This window comes from Salvelinus fontinalis, chromosome 15, assembly GCF_029448725.1.
Source record: "Salvelinus fontinalis isolate EN_2023a chromosome 15, ASM2944872v1, whole genome shotgun sequence".
Lineage (NCBI taxonomy): Eukaryota > Metazoa > Chordata > Actinopteri > Salmoniformes > Salmonidae > Salvelinus > Salvelinus fontinalis.
This window is the reverse complement of record NC_074679.1, coordinates 27,328,297-27,355,225: the sequence shown is the minus strand read 5'-3', so window position 1 is coordinate 27,355,225 and position 26,929 is coordinate 27,328,297. Positions and strand designations below refer to the sequence as shown.

At 42.6% G+C, this 26,929-nt stretch overlaps 3 protein-coding genes across 9 annotated transcripts in view; 2 read left to right on the top strand and 1 right to left on the bottom strand.

The window, feature by feature from the left end:
- The window catches only part of flvcr2a (FLVCR heme transporter 2a), a 33,307-nt gene extending 9,936 nt beyond the window's left edge, over positions 1–23,371 (top strand). The window contains exons 2-11 of one of the 2 annotated variants that reach the window (XM_055863155.1): positions 9,049–9,190; positions 11,861–12,001; positions 14,633–14,700; positions 14,822–14,925; positions 16,885–16,995; positions 17,518–17,623; positions 17,753–17,864; positions 18,255–18,319; positions 19,354–19,463; positions 20,536–23,371. In XM_055863155.1, the coding sequence (XP_055719130.1) occupies positions 9,049–9,190; positions 11,861–12,001; positions 14,633–14,700; positions 14,822–14,925; positions 16,885–16,995; positions 17,518–17,623; positions 17,753–17,864; positions 18,255–18,319; positions 19,354–19,425 (921 nt within the window). In that variant the 3' untranslated portion in view covers positions 19,426–19,463; positions 20,536–23,371. The remainder of the gene's footprint in view (positions 1–9,048; positions 9,191–11,860; positions 12,002–14,632; positions 14,701–14,821; positions 14,926–16,884; positions 16,996–17,517; positions 17,624–17,752; positions 17,865–18,254; positions 18,320–19,353; positions 19,464–20,535) is intronic. The other variant, XM_055863156.1, reaches the window with a different exon arrangement.
- erg28 (ergosterol biosynthesis 28 homolog) lies at positions 23,337–25,320 on the bottom strand. 2 transcript variants are annotated; one of them, XM_055863159.1, is made up of 5 exons: positions 25,162–25,320; positions 24,780–24,950; positions 24,440–24,530; positions 24,207–24,325; positions 23,337–23,998 (listed from the first exon to the last, which is right to left on the bottom strand). In XM_055863159.1, the coding sequence occupies exons 2-5, from the start codon at positions 24,910–24,912 to the stop codon at positions 23,910–23,912; spliced, it is 432 nt and encodes a 143-aa protein (XP_055719134.1). In that variant the 5' UTR covers positions 24,913–24,950; positions 25,162–25,320; the 3' UTR covers positions 23,337–23,909. The 2 variants fall into 2 exon arrangements, with proteins under 2 accessions (XP_055719134.1, XP_055719135.1); XM_055863160.1 differs by having other exon boundaries at positions 24,780–24,934.
- Positions 25,321–25,471: 151 nt separating this feature from the next.
- ttll5 (tubulin tyrosine ligase-like family, member 5) overlaps positions 25,472–26,929 on the top strand; it is a 99,092-nt gene continuing 97,634 nt past the window's right edge. For 2 of the 5 annotated variants that reach the window (XM_055863152.1, XM_055863154.1), the window contains exons 1-2: positions 25,472–25,944; positions 26,406–26,562. In XM_055863152.1, the coding sequence (XP_055719127.1) occupies positions 26,504–26,562 (59 nt within the window). In that variant the 5' untranslated portion in view covers positions 25,472–25,944; positions 26,406–26,503. The remainder of the gene's footprint in view (positions 25,945–26,405; positions 26,563–26,929) is intronic. The other 3 variants (XM_055863153.1, XM_055863150.1, XM_055863151.1) reach the window with 2 other exon arrangements.

Genomic DNA, 26,929 nt, shown 5'->3' with positions numbered 1-26,929 from the left:
TCTACCGTTTGAGGTCAGGGCACCAGGGAGTCATTGTCTGATAATAACCCAGATTGAAAATAAACTGGCTGAGGTGTGAGTTTATGCCCTGTTGAGTTGGTCTGCCTGGTAATGCTCAAGACAGATGATGTAATGTGATCTGGCATTAGAAGACCCTATAGAAGAGGCCTCTGCCCCAATAACTACGACTCTGACCTCACTGAGAGTCGTAGTTATTGGGGCAGAGGCCTCTTCTATAGGATATCATAAAAATGTCATATGAGTAGCAGTTGCGTCTTTTTTATTAGGTCTAAAGTAGAATATTTGGTTCCTGTGTGCTTATTCACCATGGTTGAGTTGGTAGTATTGTATTGTCATTTGTTGTCTACTGAATTTAAACACCTCTTTAAATGTGTACATGTTACTGCAACAACATTTCACCATGGGGACAATAAAGTCAGCAAAGTAAAGATAGGGCAGGTCACGTAGTACAGTAAAAACATAACAGGTCTAAGTGCACTGTGAGTCTCACATGATCAAGAATGTGGTTAGAAGTTTGCATCATGTGGTTAGAAGTGGTTAGAAGTTGTTCAAGTTTAAATCCCTGACATTTGAGCTTGACTAGAGTGTGGTTTGAGAGTGACACAAGGGCGGATTGGCAGAAGCCAGATGGGCTGGATCATTTTTTAGTGGTTGGGCTGGTTGAAATGTACACACACAAATATTATTGTTATAAAAATACCCCCAAAAAAAGGTAAATGGCCGGCGGCCAATGGGCCTGTTAAGATATATATTTGTAAAATATTTTTAAAATCATTTTTCTGTTATTCTAATGAGCTGATCGGTGTTCTGATTGTATAACATTTCAAAATGCAATTGCGGGAAAAAAATACTTTGGAAACTTTGTCCCCTTGTCCCTGTCGAAGAAAGGGGGGTCTCAGCTTTCTGTAGGTATAATTTGTATTTCTCAACTCTTGAGCTGGTGGCGCACACAGCGATGTGGGCTGGTGTGGATAAAATGCCAGAGTCGAATTCTGGGCAGGGGGGTAATAAATCTGGTTCACAAAACATTTGTGTGAGTTCATGAGATCCATTCCTGTTAACATCGACAGGGCTGAAGTGGAGCGGCTCGAGAGTTTCAAGTTCCTTGGTGTCCACATCACCAACGAACTATCAGGGTCCAAACACACCAAGACAGTTGTGAAGAGGGCACAACCACCTTTTCCCCCTCAGGAGACTGAAAAGATTTGGCATGGGTCACCAGATCCTCAAAAGGTTTTACAGCTGCACCATTGAGAGCATCCTGATCGGTTGCATCAAAGGAAGGCCCCAAAAATGGTCAAAGACTCCAGTCACCCAAGTCATAGACTATTCTCTCTGCTACCGCACAGCAAGCGGTACCGGAGCGCCAAGTCTAGGACCAAAAGGCTCCTTAATAGCTTCTAACCCCAAGCCATAAGACTGCTGAACAACTAATCAAATGACCACCAGGACTGTTTACATGTACATTTGCTTTTACACTGCTGAGGAATGTATCAAACAATATACCAGTTAAAAGTCAATGGTGTCAACCTGTTGGCCATGGTGGGCAGGTTCTAGGAATTATGTTGATCTCCACTGAACTATTCTACAGTAGACAGCGTTAATGCGGTTGGTTTGTAACTTGATTGCTGCAACGTCTTTCTTTTTCCTGACTCATCAACCACCATCGTTATGACTGCTCAAACTGTCAAGGACAGACAGGTCGTTATTTTTCTCCAATGTTTTGTCGAGTTGTGGTGAGTGAATTTTTGCATGAAAAGGAGCATGAAGACCTTATTTTTTATTTCTCATCTGAGTCTTGCCTTCTTAGAAACAGCAGAGAAACGTATCCAGTTTCCCTAACTTCCTCAGTAAACCAAGTACCCACAGACTTTCTTCCTCCGTTCTAAGGGATGGTTCATTCACTTTAGAGAAGTAGAGGCGTACTTGTGTTTTGAACCACAACATGCTGCTTCCTGGTATTGGGTTGGTCCTGTCTATTCTAATGGGTAATCCATCCTTTGCACTGGACTTTTGTCCCTCATGGCGTGTGTATGTCATGTGGTAGAGAAAGACAGGTAAATAACAAAACGTTAACTTGTCACAGATACAGACCGCCCACAAAGGAGGTACCTCTGTTCCTCTCTTTGTTGTTAAATGCTACAAAGGGCAGAGGTAAAAGGCAGAAGGAGCATTAGCTTGCAGAAAGAATTACAACACAACTGGGTGGATGGCAATGCAAAGGCTAATAAGGCTGGGGCAGATTTGTCCACTGGTCTGAGGTGGGAGAACCTGCAGGAACCTGCCAAACTGATACTTCTAATGTTCCCAGTACTTCCCACTTACTAAGTATGTGGGAAATCAAAGTAACATAATTTACTAGGTGTATGAATACTGACAATATTTTTTTATTTTTTTTAAACCTTTATTTAACTAGGCAAGTCAGTTAAGAACAAATTCATATTTACAATGACGGCCTACCAGGGAACAGTTGGTTAACTGCCTTGTTCAGGGGCAGAATGACAGATTTTTACCTTGTCAGCTCAGGGATTCAAGCCAGCAACCTTTCAGTTACTGGCCTAACGCTCTAACCACTAGGATATCTGCCGCCCCAAAATGATGTGATACTTACAGCTTAGCCTACATTCAAAGTAGTCAGACAAATCTTTGTTTTTGATCTCCTGTTTCAACCCCACATACAGTGTTTTAAACATGTCTGCTCTGTGGTTTTTAAATTTGAAACATTTAAGATAATAATTGTTACATAAACAAAGAAAATATGTGGCCATATGATAAATAGTGAACCTAGGATTACAGGAACAATGTGATGAAAGCAAGCTAAATTTGGTAAAGAATCCTCCTGGACATGGTCCATATTAGTTAAGCAAACATTATACAAATTGGAGACTCGGCTCCTCCTTGTAAATCAGGTCATTTAATTTGACATCTTCTTCACAACAGAATCATCTGAGGGTCGTTATGGAAATGTGACATATAACAGGAGTTTCAATAAAATCTCTCACTTTTGGAAAGGGAGAGCGGGAGGAGGCCCTATGAACAAGTGATATGACTCTAACTACAGTTGAAGTCAGGCAGATGATTTTTATAGTATTGTTCAAATGATTTCTGTTACGTTTGTGTGAGGTTTGTTTTTCTAGCCTGGGGGATGGCGGATGGCTTTCACTACTCGAAGCGTCTGGTTTAGAGCAAGCTCCTACGACTTAGGTAAATTAACTGTACAACAACAAGATTATATCCTTGAGAATGCTGTCTTCGTGGCAAGCTTTACTTGAAGTTCAAGTTAGTAGGTGATGTTGTGAAGGGCGTGTGTGATTATTTGTTTTCAACAGGACCTTAGGATAGTGCAGCGCAAACATATTACGACAGAAGACATAATCAGACTGATCTGCACAAATGCAACAACAGGCGATATCAATATGTTCTGCGTCACTACAGACACGGGTTTGATCCCAGGCTGTGTCGCAGCCAGCCACGTCCGTGAGACCCATGAGGCAGCGCACAATTGGACCAGCGATAAAAAATAAATACAAATACATTTACCTGTGGGCCAGATTTGGCCCGCTGCCCACCTATTGGGGAACCCTGCACTAGAACTATCTCTCAGCACATTCTAAGTTGCTTTGACAATTCTTGTGTTCTTGCAGATACAGTATCTGTAGGTGGCCTAGAATACCTTTTGGCTCTGGGTACTCTATGTAACTCTTGGGGAAAGCCTTGGATATGGATAGTGTTGACCAGCCTGAAGCCCCTGTCATCATTCATGGGAAGTATAATGGTCTGACACATACTATGGAGTACCACACAAATGCCCTCTAACCTCTGAAGCCAAAAAGTTCATTTTTCTTTCAATAGAGTCTCACACAGTCAGATCTTACTGTAAATACTTCATACCGTTCATTGTTAAGCATGTTTATTGTTCTTTGACTCAATCCCACCTCCAGTTCCTTCGCTTTTATGTAGATCAAAGTCCACTTTGTTTTGTTCTTAATTTGAACAATTACCTATTTTTGAATAGTTATTTTAACCTCTGGCTCTGATACCCTTCCTACTGCTTTAAAGTTTGAGATAATTTTCATTCAAACTAACGTTTCATGTAAAAGCTGATAGAATCAGGACTTCTACTTAAGTGATAATGCCCGAGCAGCCAGTGTTTGGAGGATATGTTGGCACGGGTGTTCTTTATTCATACTATTTCATCCTTCCACAAGATGTAGTACCGACACAAATCTAGGGTTGCTAGAGACACGACCAGTCGTTCAGTCTTTTTGTTCTGTTGCGTAATGCTAATAACAGCCCGTATGTAACAGTCCTGACCTGTTTTATGTTGTTTTTTATGTGTTTATGGTCAGGGCATGTGTTTTGGGTGGGCAGTCTATGTTATCTGTTTCTATGTTGGTTTTGGGTTACCTGGTATGGCTCTTGATTAGAGGCAGGTGGTTTGCGTTTTCCTCTAATTAAGAGTCATATTTAGGGAGGGCGTTCTCACTGTTTGTTTGTGGGTGATTGTCTCCTGTGATGTCTTCGTCGTTGTCGATGTTATTCACTTTCGGGGCTGTTTGGCTGTTCGTGTGTTTTGATGTAACGTTCCTGTCCGTGAGTTTACGTTTAGTGATGTGAGTTTATGTTCAGGTTTCGTTCTACGTCGTTTTGTTATTTTGTAAGTTTGTTAAAGTGTTTGTTTTCGTGTTGCCATCATCATCAGTTTTCGTCGTTTATAAATAAAAGATGGCTTATTTCCCTGAAACCGCATTTTGGTCTGAAGATCCTTCTCTCTTCACCTCATCCGAGGATGAGGAGAGCAACAGCCTTAACAGAATCACCTACCACGCTAAGACCAAGCGGCAAGGGAGAAATAAACGGAGTAAGGGACAGGGGAAGAAGGAGCAATGGACATGGGACGATTTATTGGATGGAAAAGGTGTCTACACATGGGAGGAGATCCTGGCTGGTAGAGATCGCCTCCCATGGGAACAGCTGGAGGCACTGAGGAGAGCAGAGGCTACCGGAGAGAGGAACCGGAGCTATGAGGGAACGCGTCTGGCACGGAAGCCAAAAAAGCCCGTAAGTAATTCCCAAAAATTTCTTGGGGGGGGGCTAGGAGGTAGTGGGCCAAGGGCAGGTAGGAGACCTGCGCCCACTTCCCAGGCTTACCGTGGAGAGCGGGAGTACGGGCAGGCGCCGTGTTACGCAGTAGAGCGCACGGTGTCTCCTGTACGAGTGCATAGCCCAGTGCGGGTTATTCCACCTCCCCGCACTGGTAGGGCTAGATTGGGTATTGAGCCAGGTGTCATGAGGCCGGCTCAACGCGTCTGGTCTCCAGTGCGTCTCCTCGGGCCGGCATACATGGCACCGGCCTTACGCATGGTTTCCCCGGTTCGCCTACATAGGCCGGTGCGGGTTATTCCACCTCCCCGCACTGGTCGGGCAACCGGGAGCATTCAACCAGGTAAGGTCGGGCAGGCTCAATGCTCAAGAGAGCCAGTACGCCTCCACGGTCCGGTATTTCCGGCACCACCTCCCCGCCCCAGCCTAGTACCTACAGTGTCTACACTACGCACTAGGCTACCAGTGCGTATCCTGAGCCCTGTTCCTCCTCCACGCACTCTCCCTGTAGTGCGTGTATCTAGCCCGGTGCCTCCAGTTCCGGCACCACGCACTAAGCCACCTGTGCGTCTCCAGAGCCCTGAACACACTGTATCTTCTCCCCCTACTAATCCTGATGTGCTTGTCCTCAGCCCGGTGTCACCAGTGCCGGTACCTCGCATCAGGGATAGAGTTGGCTTTGAGAGTACAGTGTGCCCTGTTCCTGCTCCCCGCACTAGTAGGAAGGTGCTTATCATTAGCACGGTGCCTCCAGTTCCGGCACCACGCACCAGGTCTACAGTGCGCCGTATCCGGCCAGAGCCATCCGTCTCCCCAGCGCCATCTGAGCCATCCGTCTCCCCAGCGCCATCTGAGCCATCCGTCTCCCCAGCGCCATCTGAGTCATCCGTCTGCCATGAGCCTGCAAAGCCGCCCGTCTGCCATGAGCCTGCAAAGCCGCCCGTCTGCCATGAGCCTACAGAGTCATCCGCCAGACAGGAGCCGCTAGAGCCGCCCGCCAGACAGGATCTGCCAGAGCCGCCCGCCAGACAGGATCTGCCAGAGCCGCCAACCAGACAGGATCTGCCAGAGCCGCCAACCAGACAGGATCTGCCAGAGCCGCCAACCAGACAGGATCTGCCAGAGCCGCCAGCGAGCCATGAGCAGCCAGAGCCGTCAGAGAGCCATGAGCAGCCAGAGCCGTCAGAGAGCCATGAGCAGCCAGAGCCGTCAGAGAGCCATGAGCAGCCAGAGCCGTCAGAGAGCCATGAGCAGCCAGAGCCGTCAGAGAGCCATGAGCAGCCAGAGCCGTCAGAGAGCCATGAGCAGCCAGAGCCGTCAGAGAGCCATGAGCAGCCAGAGCCGTCAGAGAGCCATGAGCAGCCAGAGCCGTCAGAGAGCCATGAGCAGCCAGAGCCGTCAGAGAGCCATGAGCAGCCAGAGCCGTCAGAGAGCCATGAGCAGCCAGAGCCGTCAGAGAGCCATGAGCAGCCAGAGCCGTCAGAGCCATGAGCGTCGAGAGCCGTCAGCCTGCCATGAGCGTCGAGAGCCGTCAGCCTGCCATGAGCGTCGAGAGCCGTCAGCCTGCCATGAGCGTCGAGAGCCGTCAGCCTGCCATGAGCGTCGAGAGCCGTCAGCCTGCCATGAGCGTCGAGAGCCGTCAGCCTGCCATGAGCGTCGAGAGCCGTCAGCCTGCCATGAGCGTCGAGAGCCGTCAGCCTGCCATGAGCGTAGAGAGCCGTCAGTCTGCCATGAGCGTCGAGAGCCGTCAGCCTGCATGGACCTGCCAGAGCCGTCCAGCCAGGACCTGCCAGAGCCGTCCAAACAGGACCTGCCAGAGTCCTTCAGCCGGGATCTGCCCCTTGTCCCGGTGCTGCCCCTTGTCCCGGTGCTGCCCCTTGTCCCGGTGCTGCCCCTTGTTCCGGTGCTGGTCCTTGTCCCGGTGCTGGTCCTTGTTCCGGTGCTGCCCCTTGTCCCGGTGCTGCCCCTTGTCCCGGTGCTGCCCCTTGTCCCGGTGCTGGCCGTTTATTTAGGGGAAGGTAGTTTTAGGGTGGTCAGTGGAAGGGGTAGACAGAAGAGGGGAGTGACTATGGTGGTGTGGGGAGAGCGTCCTGAGCCGGAGCCACCACCGTGGTCAACTGCCCACCCAGACCCTCCCCTGGACTTTGTGCTGGTGCGCCCGGCGTTCGCACCTTGAGGGGGGGGTTCTGTAACAGTCCTGACCTGTTTTATGTTGTTTTTTATGTGTTTATGGTCAGGGCATGTGTTTTGGGTGGGCAGTCTATGTTATCTGTTTCTATGTTGGTTTTGGGTTACCTGGTATGGCTCTTGATTAGAGGCAGGTGGTTTGCGTTTTCCTCTAATTAAGAGTCATATTTAGGTAGGGCGTTCTCACTGTTTGTTTGTGGGTGATTGTCTCCTGTGATGTCTTCGTCGTTGTCGATGTTATTCACTTTCGGGGCTGTTTGGCTGTTCGTGTGTTTTGATGTAACGTTCCTGTCCGTGAGTTTACGTTTAGTGATGTGAGTTTATGTTCAGGTTTCGTTCTACGTCGTTTTGTTATTTTGTAAGTTTGTTAAAGTGTTTGTTTTCGTGTTGCCATCATCATCAGTTTTCGTCGTTTATAAATAAAAGATGGCTTATTTCCCTGAAACCGCATTTTGGTCTGAAGATCCTTCTCTCCTCACCTCATCCGAGGATGAGGAGAGCAACAGCCTTAACACCGTATGACAAAATATTTATTTTTACTGCTCTAATTATGTTGGTAACCAGTTTATAATAGCAGCAAGGCCCGTTGAGGGTTTGTGATATATATTTCCAATATACCACAGCTTAAGGCTGTTCCAGGCACTCCGCGCTGCGTCGTGCATAAGAGCAGCCCTTAGCCGTGGTATATTGGCCATATACATCACCCTTTCGTGCCTTCTTGCTCAAACATAGCGTGGAAATTGAATGGTATTTCGGGAGTTGTTTTGAAAAGGTTGATTTGGGGAACATGTTAAAAGGTCCATTGTAATGCATTAAGATGGACTGGTACCAACCTTTTCTTTTAGAAAGTATGACATTTATATTCTTGAACCAAATGATGGAGTTTGAACAAATATCACACTTCAGTTATTCTGTTGTAGGAATGCTGATCTTTAAAATGCTCATGTGAGTCTGTTACTAAGCTGTCCCTCAGGTAAGTTCATCAAAGTTATAGTCATGTAGTGGTAAACAACGTCAACACCAGTATTGACATTTTGTGCAGTGAATTCCCTAGAGGGTAGTTGCAGGGTAAGAGTGTCCCAGCAACTATGAGGAAGCAACATGATGGGAGGGTGATGGGGAGATGTCACACTCTGGCCCTCCTTCGAGGAGCATGCCTCTGTCATCTCTTGACCTTGTCTCACGTTCACCTTTCCCCTAGAGTCATGGGACCTTGTCTGATGTCCTTTCTGGAATGTTGAGGCTCTAGGAAGATGAGGACATGGGCACATGTGGTATTCAAATTTGGAAGGTTTAGCAACCCTCAATGTCCAAAAACCACCACAATTGTTGCCAGACAGTGGGGAGAGGGGGAATATAGGCCAGTGTACAAGGGGTTGTGAAAGACGCAAAGACACTTTATCCTGATTTCTGGACTACCAAGAAATATGGCCCTGCCATTAAAATATGGCCCTGACATTAACTTTATGACTTGCCACACTCTCTTTTCTGTACTTTGTGTGCACTCATGTCAACACCTAATCAAGCATGCGTTTCTGCCATAGCTGAGTTACTTACTGTCACTCTAACAACTATCAAGCAGTATAGCCATATAGGACTGTTTAAACATTTCACGCTTGACTTAACGTTATAGTTTGTCTATATGTTTCCCCTTAATAGCATTGCTTTATATGTGTGTGGAGGTGTGATGGGAGGAGTCATTGATTGCTTGTGTATTTTTGTCTCCCTCACTTACAGTTGGGCATTGCCATTGGCTTCCTGGTGCCGCCCATCCTCGTGCCAAATGCTGACGATATGGACGATCTGGCATACCACATCAGCATCATGTTCTACATCACTGCTGGAATGGCCACCGTGATCTTCATCCTCGTAGTCTTCGGTAAGTCCCGAGGGAAAATGGCCATTCTAATACATACAGAATGGCCTAAGGCTAACACACAGAGCTGGTCAGTAGTTTCTCCTTCCTAAACTCATTCCCATTATAACATATAACTCTTTCAATCATTCTGAGCCTTAGGTGTTGAATTCATTATAACGCCAGTATGAGGTGTTGAATACATTACATTTTAATGTCAGTATTTCCTTTCCCCTGGCATTGTCTATGTATCAACAACTCATAATAAACTCTTGGTAGACGACAAACGGAGCCACGGCCCATAACCTTGTGACCTTGTTTTCGACTTGTATCAGTGTAAGACTATTTTTAAACAGGGACACTGAGAGCTCTGCTGTGGAAGTTTGAATATGATTACATTGCAGCATTGCATATCCGGGGCTCATCATTGGGTCTGCAGTTCTGTAGTCCTGGATGTCTACTTGTTCCTGGCAGTCATGTTCTCCTGGCAGTGTTGGTGGATAGTTCAGCATTCTCGGGGATTAGTGCATATTGAGATGTGCTCTGAACAGACCAGTCAATGTCTCTTCATTCACTTGCTGTGGAAACCACATGGCTGTAATCACTATAATTGACTGTGGATTGACGACCTCTTTGAACTGCATTTGAAAGTATTTTTCTTTCAACACACAGACCAGGTCATTCCACTTCTGATTTGGGGCCTCCAATGTTTTGTTGAAGGAGTCATATTGGGCAAGTTTAGACATGGAACCTGGCCTTAGAAGAAGAACTGGAGCCATGGTGGGAGGCAGTGGGCAGATAGAGGCCTGGCCAGCAACATTGTTGCACTTAGGAGATAGGATGCATATTGTATTTATATCCTATCTTTGGGCTATATTTATTGGATTTCTCAGTCAGATGAGGTTTGCTGCTGAGTGGTTGATCCCACCTCAAACTGCTACTATATATCCCTTGTGAATCTGTATTAAAAAATATATAAGGAAACTGATACACAGTATGTTCCGTCTGTCTGTTTGTCTTTAAACAAACAGGAACCTGTTTCTCAAAGGCCCTGAGATCAACCAATGTTTGATATCAGTTAATATCAATTGTGCCTTTATAAAGGTGTGTTTAAACAAACAGGCAATGTAGGATGCAGTGTGCTGATGTGGTGGCTGTACTGTATGTGTCACTCATATGTGGTTATGAATGTGAGCTGGATGCTGTAAGATATCTGACGCTTATTGAAGCCCTCTGTTAGCTTGGTGCTGTAAGATATCTGACGCTTATTGAAGCCCTCTGTTAGTTTGTGGCTGTAAGATATCTGACGCTTATTGAAGACCTCTGTTAGCTTGGTGCTGTAAGATATCTGACGCCTGTTGAAGACCTCTGTTAGCTTGGTGCTGTAAGATATCCAGGATTTGGAAGGTTACTTTCTAAATGTAATCAATTACAGTTACTTACAGAGAGAGAACAAGAGAATGCATGGGATGGCCATTGGCCAAGCTTTCACTATTTTTTGCTATCACCTGTCCAAAATTGTAATCATTAAGGTAATTACCCAAACTCAGTTACGTAATCGGATTACTTTCAATTCCTTTTGGATTACTTTCCCCTTAAGAGGCATTAGAAGAAGACCAAAATGATCCATCAAATGCATTTGGTGTGTCATCATAGTGGTCTCTGACTTGTGGTCAGACTCGCTCAGGTGGAACAAACTTGTGTTATTTCTCCCCCCCCAATGATACATTGAATGTCATTGAGAAAACAGAAAGGTGTCATAATGTATTTTTACATTTAAAAGTACTCTAAAAGTAATCATCACATTTTTCAAAAGTATCTGTAATCTGATTTATAGTTACAGCTTTTTTTGTAATCAGTTACTCCCCGACCCTGAAGTTATCTGACGCCTTTATGAACTCCTGTCCCAGTGAGCTGAGCTCTCCTCCCCTCCCTCTCAGACTGAACGTTGGAGCTGGCCTCTCCAGCGTGGCTATTGTTGACTGACTGACACATTCTGGAAAGCACCAGGGGCGTGGAGGAAGCAAACAGTTACTGGTGCATCTCATCTCTCCAATGCTTTGTGTCTCCTTATCTTATCTCTCCAGTCCTCAGGCGAAGTCCCGGACATGTATCATCTCTCCTTCGTTCTCTCTTTCTTGTTCTCTCTCTCTCTCTCTCTCTCTCTCTCTGGCTCTCAGAGACAGGCCCTGTTTGTTGCCTTGTGTGTGCTGTACCACCCTGGCTGTAACTTTGGACCTTCCTGTCCCACAGTCCCCCAGAGCTCTTTGACTGCCTGTGACTGTCTTGACTCCTACTGTGCTTATGTGTCTGTGTTGATTGATATGAGCACAGATGGTAGGATTTTAGCCACATGGGATGGCCATTGGCCAAGCGTGCACTATTCTGTTGCTATCACCAGCTTATTTGGGTGACTGCTGCTTGTTTTTCTTAGGGGAACAGACAAGGGGGAGGATTGGTTTGTGGTTGGATCCATTTCAAACATTCTCTTTTAAAGGGCTCTGACAGGCAGGAGCACAGCTGTGCAACTTCAGATTCAATCAGATGCAATCATACTCTTTTCTATTATATTTTGGGTGTTTCTAGATAATTTATGAATGGTCCAGTGTCAGGGGAATTGCATACAAACCTCGACACTACAGTATATCAGCATATTTACATTATCCTTCTCGGCTCTCTATCTGTGTCCAACAGTGTTCCAAGAGAAGCCGGAAATCCCTCCCACCCTGGCTCAGGTCCAGGCCAGGAGCACCCCTCTAGAAGAGTACTCCTACATGGCCTCTATCCTGAGACTGCTGCGTAACCTACCCTTCATGCTCCTTGTCATCAGTTATGGTGGGTCCTACTCACCCTCAATCACTCTCAAACCACACCCATGTCTACCATCATGTTTGGACTCCTATTATTTGAGAAAACATAAAGAGCCAGGATACCTATGGCCGGTCAGATCAATAGAGGGTCGTTATCAGTTTGTGCAGAGATATGTGAATATATCTCTCACTAGGTTTTGTATCCAGCGCACTGTACATGTGTACATCTGAAGGTCTCTTGAAACAGTGAGGTGTGAGGATTTGAAGTTTACCATCAGATTCTTATGGTTGAAAGGTCACAGTCCTGTAGTTGATGATTAACTAATTGAAGGTGTAATGGTAGCGTTACCAGTCCATAAAAGTGTGACTACGTTTTTACAAAATTGTTGGCTGCTGCGGCTGTGTCATCTCAATATCAACGATGACTTAAATGCTAGAGTTCAATTTTTACCTATGTCATGCCCTCTAACTTCAGGTACAGTGACACTGGCGTTTGGAAATATGACGTTTTACTTGGTTAGATTTACACTACCGGTCAAAAGTTTTAGAACACTTACTCATTCAAGGGTTTTTCTTTATTTTTTGTATTTTCTACATTGTATAATAATAGTGAAGACATCAAAACTATGAAATAACACATTTGGAATCATGTAGTAACCAAAAAATATGTTAAACAAATCAAAATATATTTTATATTTGAGATTCTTCAAATAGCCACCCTTTGCCTTGATGACAGCTTTGCACACTCTTGGCATTTTCTCAACCAGCTTCACCTAGAATGCTTTTCCAACAGTCTCGAAGGAGTTCCCACATATGCTGAGCACCTGTTGACTGCTTTTCCTTTACTCTGCGGTCCGACTCATCCCAAACCATCTCAATTTGGTTGAGGTCGGGGGATTGTGGAGGCCAGGTCATCTGATGGTAACTCCAAGGAACTTATCCTCTGCAGCAGAGGTAACTCTGGGTCTTCCATTCCTGTGGCTGTGATGGTTTTTGCGCCTGCACGTGAAAAATCTTTCAAGGTTCTTGAAATTTTCCGTAATGACTGACCCTACTAAAGAACACCAATAAGAATAAGAGACTTGCTTGGGCCAAGAAACACGAGCAATGGACATTAGGTCGGTTGAGATTTGTCCTTTGGTCTGGAGTCCAAATTCGAGATTTTTGGTTCCAACCGCTGTGTCTTTGTGAGACATGGCGTGGGTGAATGGATGATCTCCGCTTGTGTATTTCCCACCGTAAAGCATGGAGGAGGAGGTGTTACGGTGTGGGGGTGCTTTGCTGGTGACACTGTCTGTGATTTATTTAGAATTCAAGTCACACTTAACCAGTATGGCTACCACAGCATTCTGCAGTGATACACCATCCCATCTAGTTTGGGCTTAGTGATACTATCATTTGTTTTTCGACAGGACAATGACCTAACACACCTCCAGGCTGTGTAAGGGATATTTGACCAAGAAGGAGAGTGATGGAGTGCTGCATCAGATGACCTGGCCTCCACAATCACCCAACCTCAACCCAATTGAAATGGTTTGGGATGAGTTGATACGCAGAGTGAAGGAAAAGCAACCAATAAGTGCTCAGCATATGTGGGATTTAATTCAAGACTGTTGGAAAAGAATTCCTCATGAAGCTGGTTGAGAGAATGAGTGTGCAAACGTGCCATCAAGTCAAAGGGTGGCAATTTGAAGGATCTGTAACGATCTTCGTTGGGAGAAAGAGAGGAGGACCAAAGCGCAGCATGGTAAGTGTTCATGATGAAACTTTAATAGAACAAACTGAACACTGAAATACAAAACAATAAATTGAACGAACGAAAACCGAAACAGTTCCGTGTGGAACACACAAACACGGAAGACAACCACCCACAAAACACAACAGAAAACAGGCTACCTAAATATGGTTCCCAATCAGAGACAATGACTAACACCTGCCTCTGATTGAGAACCATATCAGGCCAAACGAAAAACCCAACATAGAAACACAAACATAGATAACCCAACCAACTCACGCCCTGACCATACTAAAACAAAGAAAATACAAAGAACTAAGGTCAGAGCGTGACAGAATCTCAAATATAAAATATGTTTTGATTTGTTTAACACTTTTTTGGTTACTACATGATTCCATACGTGTTATTTCATAGTCACTAATATTCTACAATGTAGAAAATAGTACAAATAAAGAAAAACCCTTGAATGAGTAGGTATTCTAAAACTTTCGACAGGTAGTGTATTGTGTTTTTGTACATTTTTTACATTGTTTACCCTTTGATGTAGCAATTTAGGATGTTCAGAAATAAGACAAAAACCATAGGAGCAAAGCTGTCCAAACCAAAGAAATATGGAGTGACACTCCACAATCTATGCCAAAGTCAAATAGATATATGCCAAAGTCAAAATAGTCTCCTTGCACTAGTGTAGTAGTAGAATGGGTAAGGTCCAGGTATGGGTTCCATGTGTGTGTCTGCTAGGCTTCCTTTAGGACAGGGCCAGTGAAACCCAAACACAGTGTCCCATGTGGATCCCCCTGCTCTCCCTGCAGGCCTCCTCGCTCAAACTAAATAAAGATCTGCTCCTCTGCAGACTACAGATCCTGCAAAATACTCAGAGTGCAGAAACAAAACGTACATGTTTCTTTATGTTTTCTGCAGGGCTGAATGTCGGTTGTTTCTATGCTGTTTCCACACTGCTGAACCGGATGATTATTGAGCATTATCCAGTAAGTCTCACCCCAAATCTTAACACAACTGGCCATGACCTGCAGTTATAGCCACACGTATTCAAAGGAAGATATTGAGTTGGTCCCTCCTCAAATAAGTAAAATATTTATTTCCCCGAAGGGTGAAGAGGTGAATGCTGGGAGAATTGGCCTCACCATTGTCATTGCCGGGATGGTGGGGTCCCTCATATGTGGGATCTGGTTGGACAAGACCAAAACCTACAAGTAAGACATTCTTATCCCTCCTAGGACTGAACATTTGAGAGTACCCAAGAAAGACTTAACTGAAATTAAACACACATAATTACATCAGAATAATGCTCCTAGATACAACTCTTTCTTGTGACTTTGCTATCTCAGTGGCTCTTTCTTAGAATTAAGTAACTAAATAAGGTAACATACACAAGGTATCCAGTCCCCACCTAAGACACATTTCATAAGATTATAATAGTGTGGCTGTAGCTGATTGCTGACAAGGCTGCTGACTCTAATCTTTCATCTGATGACATAAGAAGATTCCCAGGAAATGTCATGATCCTCTGAAGCTTTTTGGTCAAGCTCCGCAATGAAGTCAGTCAACTGAACGCTCTTTATTTAGATAACATAAATCTTATTTTTCTGACACCATCAGACTCCATCTAATGGTTAGTATGTAAATATTGAACATGGAAGTAACAAGGATGTGGTTTATGTAGGTCATGTCAGTCATCAAAACTCAATTTGTTTGCATTGTTGTAATTGGTCCACTAAAAAGGTTTAGTAACTGCTGATGAGTCATCTTTGAGAACTTTTGCCCTGTTAATTACTGATTAAAAGGTGATTAGTGGAAACTATTGTGTATAGTCTAGTTAATTCTGCTCTCATGCTCAGGCAGTAGCCAGATTCACTGTATCTACCTAAGCTTACTCACGAGTCTTATACATTGTATCCCAATAACTTATTCTTTGTCAAAAATACCATAGCTTGAAAAGGTAACAATCAGTAATGTTGTGATACTTTCTTGAGCTCCGGGGTTATAAAAACAGTAAACCCAATATGATATCGGATGGGCTAGGCTCTTGCACACAACAGCCTCTCTCATTAGCCACTCTAAACAAAGCACTTTCTGCATGAAAGTCTTTTAAATCTCCTATTCAAAGGCAGGCTTCTAGGTGGATGAAGTATTTGTGTTGGAAGTGGGAACCGCTGAGGTTCTGGAGGAACTGAGTGTGGAATCTGATGCGTCTCCCTGCATATCTAAGCTGACAGGCTTTGTCCAAGCCTCCTTTCAGCTGAAGTACTGGCCGGTTGGAATGGAAGCTCCGGAGACATTCATGCAGTCATTCAGACATCTGCACAGACAATGTCTACTTCCGTTTGACCTTTTCTATTTGTTTTGGTCAAATAAAACAGGCTGTTGTTTCTCACCACAGAGCAGCCGTTCATCAAACACCTTCTGACCTGATCTCGAACAAACAATGATTCATCTATGTGGTTCAGTAGCAGCTGACACCCAGTTTTACACATCTGTGAATAACAACTGCAGTGCCAAAACCAAGTGTTTACCTGCCAACCTAGCCCCCTAACCCTCACTTCACCCAGCAGTCTAAAACAGAACAATTCTTCACATGCCATTTTAATATATTCAGCCAAAGCAGTCAACCCATATTTCTGTTGTTGACATACATCCATGTGAGAGAGTCACAGGACTAAGTTGTATTAACAACAACAGCTGAGTGGAGCAATGTTTCACTTGTGGTTGTACAGGAAGAGCTTCACCATAGTAAGCATGTTGAATTTGGACAGAATATGCCAGAGTTATGCTAAGGGGGTCTTAGGAATCTTGTTTTTCCTCTCATAAAGAATGGGATGGGAGGTGTTGACAGTGAAACCACAGCCAGCCTCATCCAACAGTTCTGCATGCCAACTGAGAACTGGAACTTGTTGCTGGTGCTGTGTAGGTGCTGTGTGTGGGAAGTTTCAGGACTGGGACTTTTCTGAAGTGCTTTGTGGTCATGTTATGTAAAAGCAATATCCAGATGAGATAAAAACATTGCAGACTCATTCAAATCCTATATGGATTATACAATATTGAGCAAGGCACCAAATAAAGTTAGAATATTTTTGTTTATACAAACATACAGTAGATTTCATACAGGCAAAAGCAGGATAAAACAAACTAATATTGTTTACCTCTCTCCCCAGACAGACTACCCTGGCTGTGTATCTCATGTCCTTCGTGGGAATGGTGGTCTATGCCTTCACTCTGAACTCAGGCCACCTATGGGTGGTGTTTGTGACATCAGGGGCTCTAGGGTAAGAGTGAATTAACACTGTGACCAAACACAATGATGTTTGTGAATGATTTGCATTTCTCAGCTATTCCCACCTCAAACATGTCAGTTGTAAGAGAGGGTAGACTAGGCCTTCTTTTCTGGTCACACTCCAGGAACACTGTATGCTATTTACATTACAAACTGCCTCCTTGCTCTTTAAACAGCCACTCTGTGAGAAGAGACAGACAACATCTTGAGACACTGATTAGTTGTGTTAAAATACAATTGAATGCAAAGTGTTGTGGCAGACAAGCTAATTTTAATGATTCTGTGCAATATTCATTATTTTACCTTGGAGTTGAATAAGTATTTTATCATTTGTTAATTGATGTATAAAGGAGATGACCAAGAGCTGAAGGTTTAAAGGGTATGCTAGGTAATGGCCACAGAGGGAATTTGATTGTGGAGTTGATTTTCTCTCAGCACAGTCAGCAGGCATGAAATGTTCAAATGCTCTTTAGCTCAAGTACCAACAACACTGATAAACCTCCTATATCTTTAGGTTCTTCATGACTGGGTACCTGCCACTTGGCTTTGAGTTTGCTGTGGAGTTGACCTTCCCAGAGGGTGAGGGCACCTCCTCAGGCCTGCTCAACTGTTCAGCTCAGGTAACAGGGACCATACTAATGACAGCATCGAAAGTGTTGTTGTATGCATGAGGTCTACTGTATGTATGAATGTGTTTAGAGATGATCAACTCTCATGCTGACTCCCCTCATTTGCCCTTCATCTTCCAGATATTTGGGATCATATTCACCATCGGTCAAGGGAAGATCATAGACCACTTTGGCACATTCGCTGGAAACATCTTTTTATGTGTCTTCCTCCTCATAGGGACCATTATGACAGGTTGAGTTTGCCCCCCCGAGTAGCTTTACAGTTGATTGAACATTGGACTCCTTTGCCTGCAGTTGTTATAGTTAAGCACAGTGACATGTTATGTAATCCACATTATATGGGGCTCTAGTAGTGCATGACTCCTCAGATCATTGTGTCAGTCAAGACAACATTGCACAACAGCTGTGTCTAACATTCATCATGGAGTAATAATGCCCTCTAGTGACTTATAATGATCATGATGAAAATGAACACATTTTCTATATACAGTAGGACATTTCCCATATTGTTTCAAAGGCTATACATGTCCTGTGTATTCCTAAATATGTATGCTATGTATGACCCATGCATTCCTGAATATATGTTTCTGAGAAGTGCCTTTCCTCTCCCTAAATCTTACAGCATTCATCAAGTCTGACCTCCGACGGCAAAAGGCCAACCGTCTGGCTGAGAATCAGGTGGCGAGTGTAAGTGTGTCTGTTTCTGCTATTTGGTGTCCAGTGAAAGGGGTTGTGTCGGATACTGCCCCTGGCTGATGCTCCATTCAATGGACTATTCTGGCTGGCTGCTTCTCTGGGGCTGGGTTCCTCTTGCTTGCTGTCGAGTGGACACAGGGGTTACAGGCAGGTGTTACACACCACCATGCTTTTCTTCAGCTTTCTGAAAACGACCCAGGTGTTTCTGAAAGCATGACTCTGCACCTGCTGTCAGTTCTCCAACTCGCTGTATTTGATTCTATGCCTTGCGGGTGTTTGATACAGAATTTATGTTTGAGAAGTTTCTGTTTCATTCAACACAAGCACCTGTTTTACAAAGATGCCTTTTGTCACAGATTATTATGACTACAGTTTGCAGAACTATAGAAAGCTATCACACAATATCAGGGTGAATTATCATTCTCGTTTATCTGGAGTAATAAACTACAATAATATGACACTGACTCATACTGTTTCGTCATACTGTAGTTTACAGTAGGCAATTACACTCATTTGGCAGCAAAATAAATCATATAAAAATGGCTTGCTCACTCAATATAAAATGCAATTTTATCAAACAAAATGAGCTTTAATCATATAATAGATTCATAATAAACTTCAGGCTCAATTCACCAGTGGTCAGGGATGATGAGATGTTCAAATCAACTTTTAATCATTAACAATACTCTCATACCTAACAAATCCATTCTGCTCAGCGCTTGTATTCTTTCTATTATGAGAATATTGCTATCACTTCTTTTATCTCAATGCAGGTTGGGAGCTTTACTCACTTCATTTATGCAAAACTACAATAATCCCATTAATCCAGTTCTATGTCATATCATTTCCACCCCCAGTCCTCATTAAGAGGAGGCTCTCTCTAGAGGCAGGTGGAGTGCTGGAATTAGAGGCCATTGTTATGGGAGGGCCTGGTAAGGGCAGAGGGATTATGGTGATGGGGATGATGGCAGTGGTGGAGGAGCCCTTGGCCCCTCTTGTGCTTGATTCCCTAGCTGTTGTTCCAGGCTGCAGGCCCGTCTCGGGTACAGGACTACGGGGCCACAGCACCCAGCAGCCCTCAGGAGCAGCAGTCCTGACACTAATCTCACTAAAACCCAAACACACACCTGCCAAGGTAGGGGCATCAAGCCTTTGAGGTTATATCACACAAGAAGAATGCTGCAGCTGTACAGTACTGTACAAACTGCAATCATAAAGAGCACTGGTATTGGTGATGTGTTGAGAACTCCCATTGGAAGATAAACACATCAAACACTTAATTTACTCATAGTCTTTTCAAAATACTGTAGTCTATAACCCACCTCAATACGGCGAAAAGGTCTTAAACAAAGGCATGGCACTTGCTATTTCTGCTAAGTGAAAATAGCAATAATGAGGATTGAGATGCCTTGTGGGATTAGCCAAAACAGATTATAGGGATTGTTAAAGCATTAGGGTCCAAGCAGGTTTGGGAGTTTTCTTTAGGAATGTAGTGAAGTAAAAGTGGTCAAAAATATAAATAGTAAAGTAAAGTACAGATACCCATAAAAACTACTTATAGTATTTTAAGTATTTTTTACTTAAGTCCTTTACACCACTGAACAATACCAATACTGTTTTCAATTCAACTTTTGCTTTCAAAAACATGTAAAAATTAACTATAGCCATTGAATTCTACCATGCAAACATACAGTGCGTTATTTAAGCAACAAGGCCGGAGGAGGTGTGGTATATGGCCAATATACCATGGCTAAGGGTTGTTATGCTCGACGCAACACGGAGTGCCTGGATACAGCCCTTAGCCTAGATATGTTGGCCATATACCACAAACACCAAAGGTACCTTATTGCTATTATAAACTGGTTACAAATGTAATTAGAACAGTAAAAATAAATGTTTTGTCATACCCGTGGTATACGGTTTCATATACCACGGCTTTCAGACAATCAGCATTCAGGGCTCGACCACCCAGTTTATAAAGGGAAATAATGCACACTCTAGAATGTCCTTCAAGCCAATCAGAAAGGAGTATTCAACAATGTTATGGTATAATGAGATCCAATAAGAAGATGTTCTGTTGTTTGTAAGCTCCACCTCAATTGAAATAACACAATATAAAGTTTTAACATGTAGTAACAATACATAATATAATATTGGAACATCATTAGGAAAATCTGATTTCTAATAGTAATGTTTTGATTTGACAGAAACAGGCAGGTCACCCACAGGAAGGCCTCTCACAGCAAGCTACACTGAAGGACATCAAAGTATAAGGAGGAAATCCAGTTGAACGGGTGTGAAAAGAAAGAAATCCCATCATACACTTGGAATCACACAGGTTCTCCCTCTACAGCAAATTACTCGTCAGAAGATAACTGGTTTGATTATCAAGCACAACCAAGGGTATTTCAATTTTTTTGTGCTGATATTTCATGTTTAACTGTCACTTTTTGAGAGTACACTATGAAATGTTAATATTTTCATTTGGTTTCTCTAGCTTTAAATGTCTCCAATCTAAATATTATAAATGTTGATGTCTGTGCATTTTGATATGAGCAATATTCAAACTGCTTTTTGTTTCCTGACATTTGACCAATACCATACTGGAACAGAAAGCATTAATGTAACTGTTCTATTTTTGGAATTTGTTAACGTTAGTTAAAATTAGACTACAGATTCAGTGGTTTCAGTTGAATGGCAGTCTGTTCAGAGGGCCGATCCAATCAAGCCAACTCACCTAGTGGCTTAACAGGATTTTGAGATTGCTATCTGCCATATAGTATTACAAGGAGATAATTGTGAGTAAATCAAATCAAATCAAATTTGATTTGTTACAAGACCTTAACCAACAATGCAGTTTTAGGAAAAATACATGTTAAGTAAAAAAATAGATAAGTAAAAAATAATAAATAAAAGTAACAAGTCCTGCTGATAATGGTGAATATGGTTGATACTGTGCATCTGAGTATGTCTCGTAAGGACTCAACCTCTTTAACCACATTCTTAGAACTTTGGGACTATTCTATTTAATATTTATCTGCATTGACTTGTTAAATAGCCTTTAAAGGAACACAATGACAACAGAATGTGAGCAAAAAATCATTAGCGTGGCGAGAGACAATCCAATGGACTTTTTGGAAGTAGGCTAGTGTTGTATTTTCTAAAGTATATGATTCTTTTGACCTGTGGTTTTGTTACTGAGAAACCTTTTTCATCTGCTTATTTGACTTGATGTGTTGCAGTTAGAAGTTGTTCAGTGATTTTTATTTTTGAATGATTGTGTAATCTTATAAGAAGTGTTTTTTACTCAAATTATACAGTATATTGTTTTGTATAATCATTGTATATACAGTACCAGTCAAAAGTTTGGACACACCAACTCATTCAAGGGTTTTTCTTTATTTTTACTATTTTCTACATTGTAAAATAATTGTGAAGACATCAAAGCTATGAAATAACACATATCGAATCATGTAGTAACCAAAGAAGTGTTAAACAAATCAAAATATATTTAATATTTGAGATTCTTCAAAGTAGCCACCCTTTGCATTGATGACAGCTTTGCACACTCTTGGCATTCTCTCAACCAGCTTCATGAGGTAGTCACCTGGAATGCATTTCAATTAACAGGTGTGCCTACTTAAAAGTGAATTTGTGGAATTTCTTCCATTCTTAATGCGTTTGAGCCAATCAGTTGTGTTGTGAAAAGGTAGGGGGGTATACAGAAGATAGCACTATTTGGTAATAGACCAAGTCCATATTATGGCAAGAACAGCTCAAATAAGCAAAGAGAAATTACAGTCCATGATTACTTTAAGACATGAATGTCAGTCAATGCAGAACATTTCAAGAACTTTGAACGTTTTTTTAAGTGCAGTCGCAAAAACCATCAAGCTTTATGATGAAATTGGTTTTCATGAGGACCGCCACAGGAAAGGAAGGCCCAGAGTTACCTATGCTGCAGAGGATAAGTTCATTAGAGTTACCAGCCTCAGAAATTGCAGGCTAAATAAATGCTTCACAGAGTTCAAGTAACAGACACATCAACATCAACTGTTCAGTGGAGATTGCGTGAATCAGGCCATGGTTGAATTGCTGCAAAGAAATCACTACTAAAGGACACCAATAATAAGAAGAGACTTGCTTGGGCCAAGAAACACAAGTAATGGACATTAGACTGGTGGAATCTGTACTTTGGTCTGATGAGTCCAAATTTGAGATTATTTGTTCCAACCGACGTGTCTTTGTGAGACGCAGAGTAGGTGAATGGATGATCTCCACATGTGAGGTTCCCACCGTGAAGCATGGAGGTGGTGGTGTGATGGTGCTTTGCTGGTGACACTGATTTATTTTGAATTCAAGGCACACTTAACTAGCATGGTTACCACAGCATTTTGCAGCGATACGCTATCCCATCTGGTTTGCGCTTAGTGGGAGTATCATTTGTTTTTCAACAGAACAATGACCCAACACACCTCCAGGCTGCGTAAGGGCTATTTGACCAAGAAGGAGAGTGCTGGATCAGATGACCTGGCCTCCACAATCACCCGACCTCAACCCAATTGAGATGGTTTGGGATGAGTTGGACCACAGAGTGAAGGAAAAGCAGCCAACAAGTGCTCAGCATGTGGGAACTCCTTTAAGACTGTTGGAAAAGCATTCCAGGTGAAGCTGTTTAAGAGCATACCAAGAGTGTTCAAAGCCGTCAATGCAAATGGTAGGAAACAAATCTATTTTGATTTGTTTAACACTTTTGTTACATGATTTCATGTGTTCTTTCATAGTTTTGATGTAGTCACTATTATTGTAAAATGCAGAAAATAGTAAAAATAAAGAAAAACCCTGTAATGCATAAGTGTCCAAACTTTTGACTGGTACTGTACAAATGGTGATGCAATTTTAAAATGCTTGTCATACTCTGTAATGAAGAACATAATTATAGTTTTGTAAAACTGCTTGTAGACATTGTTTGGACAACTTCTCAGATACTGTGAACAATTGCACTTGGTGAATATTATTATTATTTTTTTTAATTGAGAAAAATGCTCTGTTACTTTATTCATGGACATGTTACATGACAGACACAATCCAGTAACATACAGAAATCACTCACTATCACTCAGAGCAGTTTAGAAAGCAAGACAAAAGGTCCAATGTTGAGATCCTCCATTAAAGTACTATGAATGACAGATGTCAAAATCCAGTCACAAGCCCTATCACACAATCAAACTATAATTAATACATAAATCACCTCTACATTTATGCATTATTATTGTACATCATGAAATATTGATAGACAATCACTGTTCAATTTTCAGTGTAAGAGTGAAACAGCTGTAGCCATAAAAACCACAGTATATTGTAGCACATGTACATATCACGTAGCACAGGAACGAGTCATCTGCAAAATAAATCCCACTTATTGCATAGCCCATCTTAAAAAAGTTTACACATATTGGACTCTTGTCTTTGTGTACATACAGTATAGTAAATATACCACTCATTCATCAAGGCAAGAAGCAGTAGACTATCCTGCAGCTTTCTCTAGAGTTGGGCTAAAACAGTTTTCTGCTGCTTGGAATCAGTTCCGCTTCTTCTGCCGTGCACCCACCTCTTCCTGATGCTCTGGAACACACTGGAACCCAATCAGCATTCCCACGATAGAGGAACCTTTAGAGGTGAGAGGATGCAATGGGTTTACTTTGCAATAATAGACACTAGCAGCACAAGCTCTGAGCAAGTTCCATCAGACAAAACATTTAGTTGAGCGATGCACCTTATGTACCTGGTAGTTTGATGATTTGTTAACACTGTTACTGGTTTTAACAAAACAAGCTCACTATTTGATCAGATGGGATTATAGAGCTGCAGTACTTACTCGCCACAATGAGAGGTGCCATAACGCCAATGGTCAGAGGTGCCGTTTTGTAGATGAAGGCTTCAGACAGGAAGTGTCCCAGAGCCAGTACAAATGTCCACAGGGTGATGTGATAGAGCCTACATGAAGGAGGAGGAGACAACTAATTAAGATGACTGACAGAACACAAATCACAGTTTATGCACTCACTGTTGCATTAACAGACAACAGTGCAGGGATGCAGCAAATCTTACATTTTGTTCTGAATGTCTATGGCGCACGCGCAGCGGATAATTGACGACAACAATGTCCAGATTCCAAATGTTCTTGCTTGGAGGCCATTTACTGTAAAAAGGAAGCAGAACCTACATGAAGTTCTCTGAATTCCTTGCACCTTGGAGGAGACTAAGCATACTGCTGTTGTAAAGCGCCTGTGATGGTTCCACATTGATTTGTCTACCAGTCTTATACACAGGCATAATAACATCCTACAGGCTGGAACAAAATCGTGCACCCACACCCACCCTTGCACGGTAAGATCTGTCATGGCCTGCTTTAGAGAGAGTGTTGCAATCCCGTGTAGAAACTACTCACCAAACTCTGGTGTCCCCGTGTAGAGTTTCTCAGAGAGGAAGCTGTGATCTCTGAAACTCTGGACGGTGTTTCCCATGGCAATGACAGACACCATGACCAACCAACTCCGCAGAACATTCAGAAAACGACTCATCCTTGCCTTCTGTGGGATGCACCTGCCAGACACGTTGGCTGAGAGTAAGGGGCAGACAGCATAGCACTTTGCAAAAACAAACAAGAAAATAACAGCTTCATTCTGCTTGTTACAGCTCAGATGAATGCTACAGTACCTGTCAGGTCGCAAGAACCACCATGATCGTAGGTACTATAGCTAACGTTAGCTACAACAACAACCATCATTGCTAGCGCGATACAAACAAAATTATGTATGTGTCTAACTTACCTTCTACAATAGTGATACGACAGTGATCTGCGAGTCGAAATCAATAGGCATATAATGTCAACATGTCTGTAAAAACATTGCTAATGTTTGGAGATTGAGAATACCGTGTGAAGCTCGCTATTGTCCTGTCAGGTCAATAACTAGCTGATATGGACATTCAATTTGGCCAATTATAGAGCTCAGAAGATGGCTTCATCATCGTCCCATTCATCACAATGGGTCGTTCGACTGGTAACGTGCTTTTAGGTTCCGCCTTATTTCGCTCATTCCACCAATCATTCCCACAGTTGCGACTGTGGGCGCGATTGATTTAGCTCTCCTGGTGGTCCCGGCCACAGGAGACGAAGTGACGACGATTTACATTCGCTACTATAAAAATTAAAACACCAAAAATCTATTATATTACTTTATCAATTGTTTTCAATACTATGCTAGACAATGTAATTCGTCTTGAATATTCCAAAGCATTCCCTGTGTGACATTCTCTGACCAAATGCACCGATTCAGTAGTACATTGCAGGCATTGGAATGCCCAAGTCCGTTTTTATCCCTCAATAAAAACATTGTAATTCTTATTTTATGATGCATATTTGGAATTATAGAAATTCATCACAAATTGGAAGTTGTGTGGCCAAAAACGGGCAGTGCGCATGCTCTCGCCATTGGTTGCCAGTCAGTTGTTGTAGTTACAAATAGGCTAGCTACAGGAAGACTTTTTATGATGGCTAGCTAGCTAACTGTGGTTCTTCGAATACAGAAGTTTATCCTATGCTGAAGAGTTGGGTATGTTTAAATGTTAGTTTTATGGCTGTCATGATTCAAAACACAGAACGTTAGCTTGCTCTCTTAATGAAACATATAATTTGTATTACAAAACACAGTAAAGCTAGGTAGCTAACGTGCCAACCTTATTACCTAATTTAGCTATCTAGCTAACGTTAGCTAAGTAGCTAACCAATCTCAGATGTTGCAGAAAGTTCCTAGCTGGCTGGTATCATGAGCTAGTAATATCTATGTAACATAGCTAGCGTTAGCTGTAATAGCAACACACAAAATATTTTACATTGTTAGGGCTAGGTGTTTGACGGTCTATGATTCAGCTTGTTTCTGGACAGTGCTAATATGGACTCATAATATTAATTTATGCATGGATATTATTGATATATAAGTTAACTCAATTCCAGACAGCAGTGTATTCTTCAGTATGAAAATGCTGTGTCTTAACTTGACTGATATTTCAACAGTAGACGGTGAGAGCTGGAGATGCCCACCGTCATAACCCCAGATACCTGACTCAAAGCAGATTTCGTCAGGAGGTACTTCCCCCTTCACTGTGGTGGAAATGCCAACTGTGATCCGGGATAAAGAGGATTCCGTGTCCTCCTCAGAGGACGAGCAAGAGTAAGTGGCTGTTCTGATTAAGTGTTTCTAATGGTTTTGTTACATTTCCTTCTAGTTGTAGAAAGCAACATTAGTGTGCTAAGTAACACAGAAAAATACACAGATCAATGTTTAAACTCATTGCCACCACTGATATCCTATTCAATTCAAATAGTTCTAGTATGTAATTATATGCAGCAATAATAAACACTGTAAGAACAGATCCCTGTATGATCTAAATATACTGTATAAAGTGTCAATATGTGGTTAAACTTAGTTAACTAGAGCTTACTGTGCACTCTAAATTAAGCCTGGCTTATTTGGTGTCTATAAATGTGATCAATTTGGCACTTAAATAGCCTGGCACCTCAAGTATGTCCTTAAATAG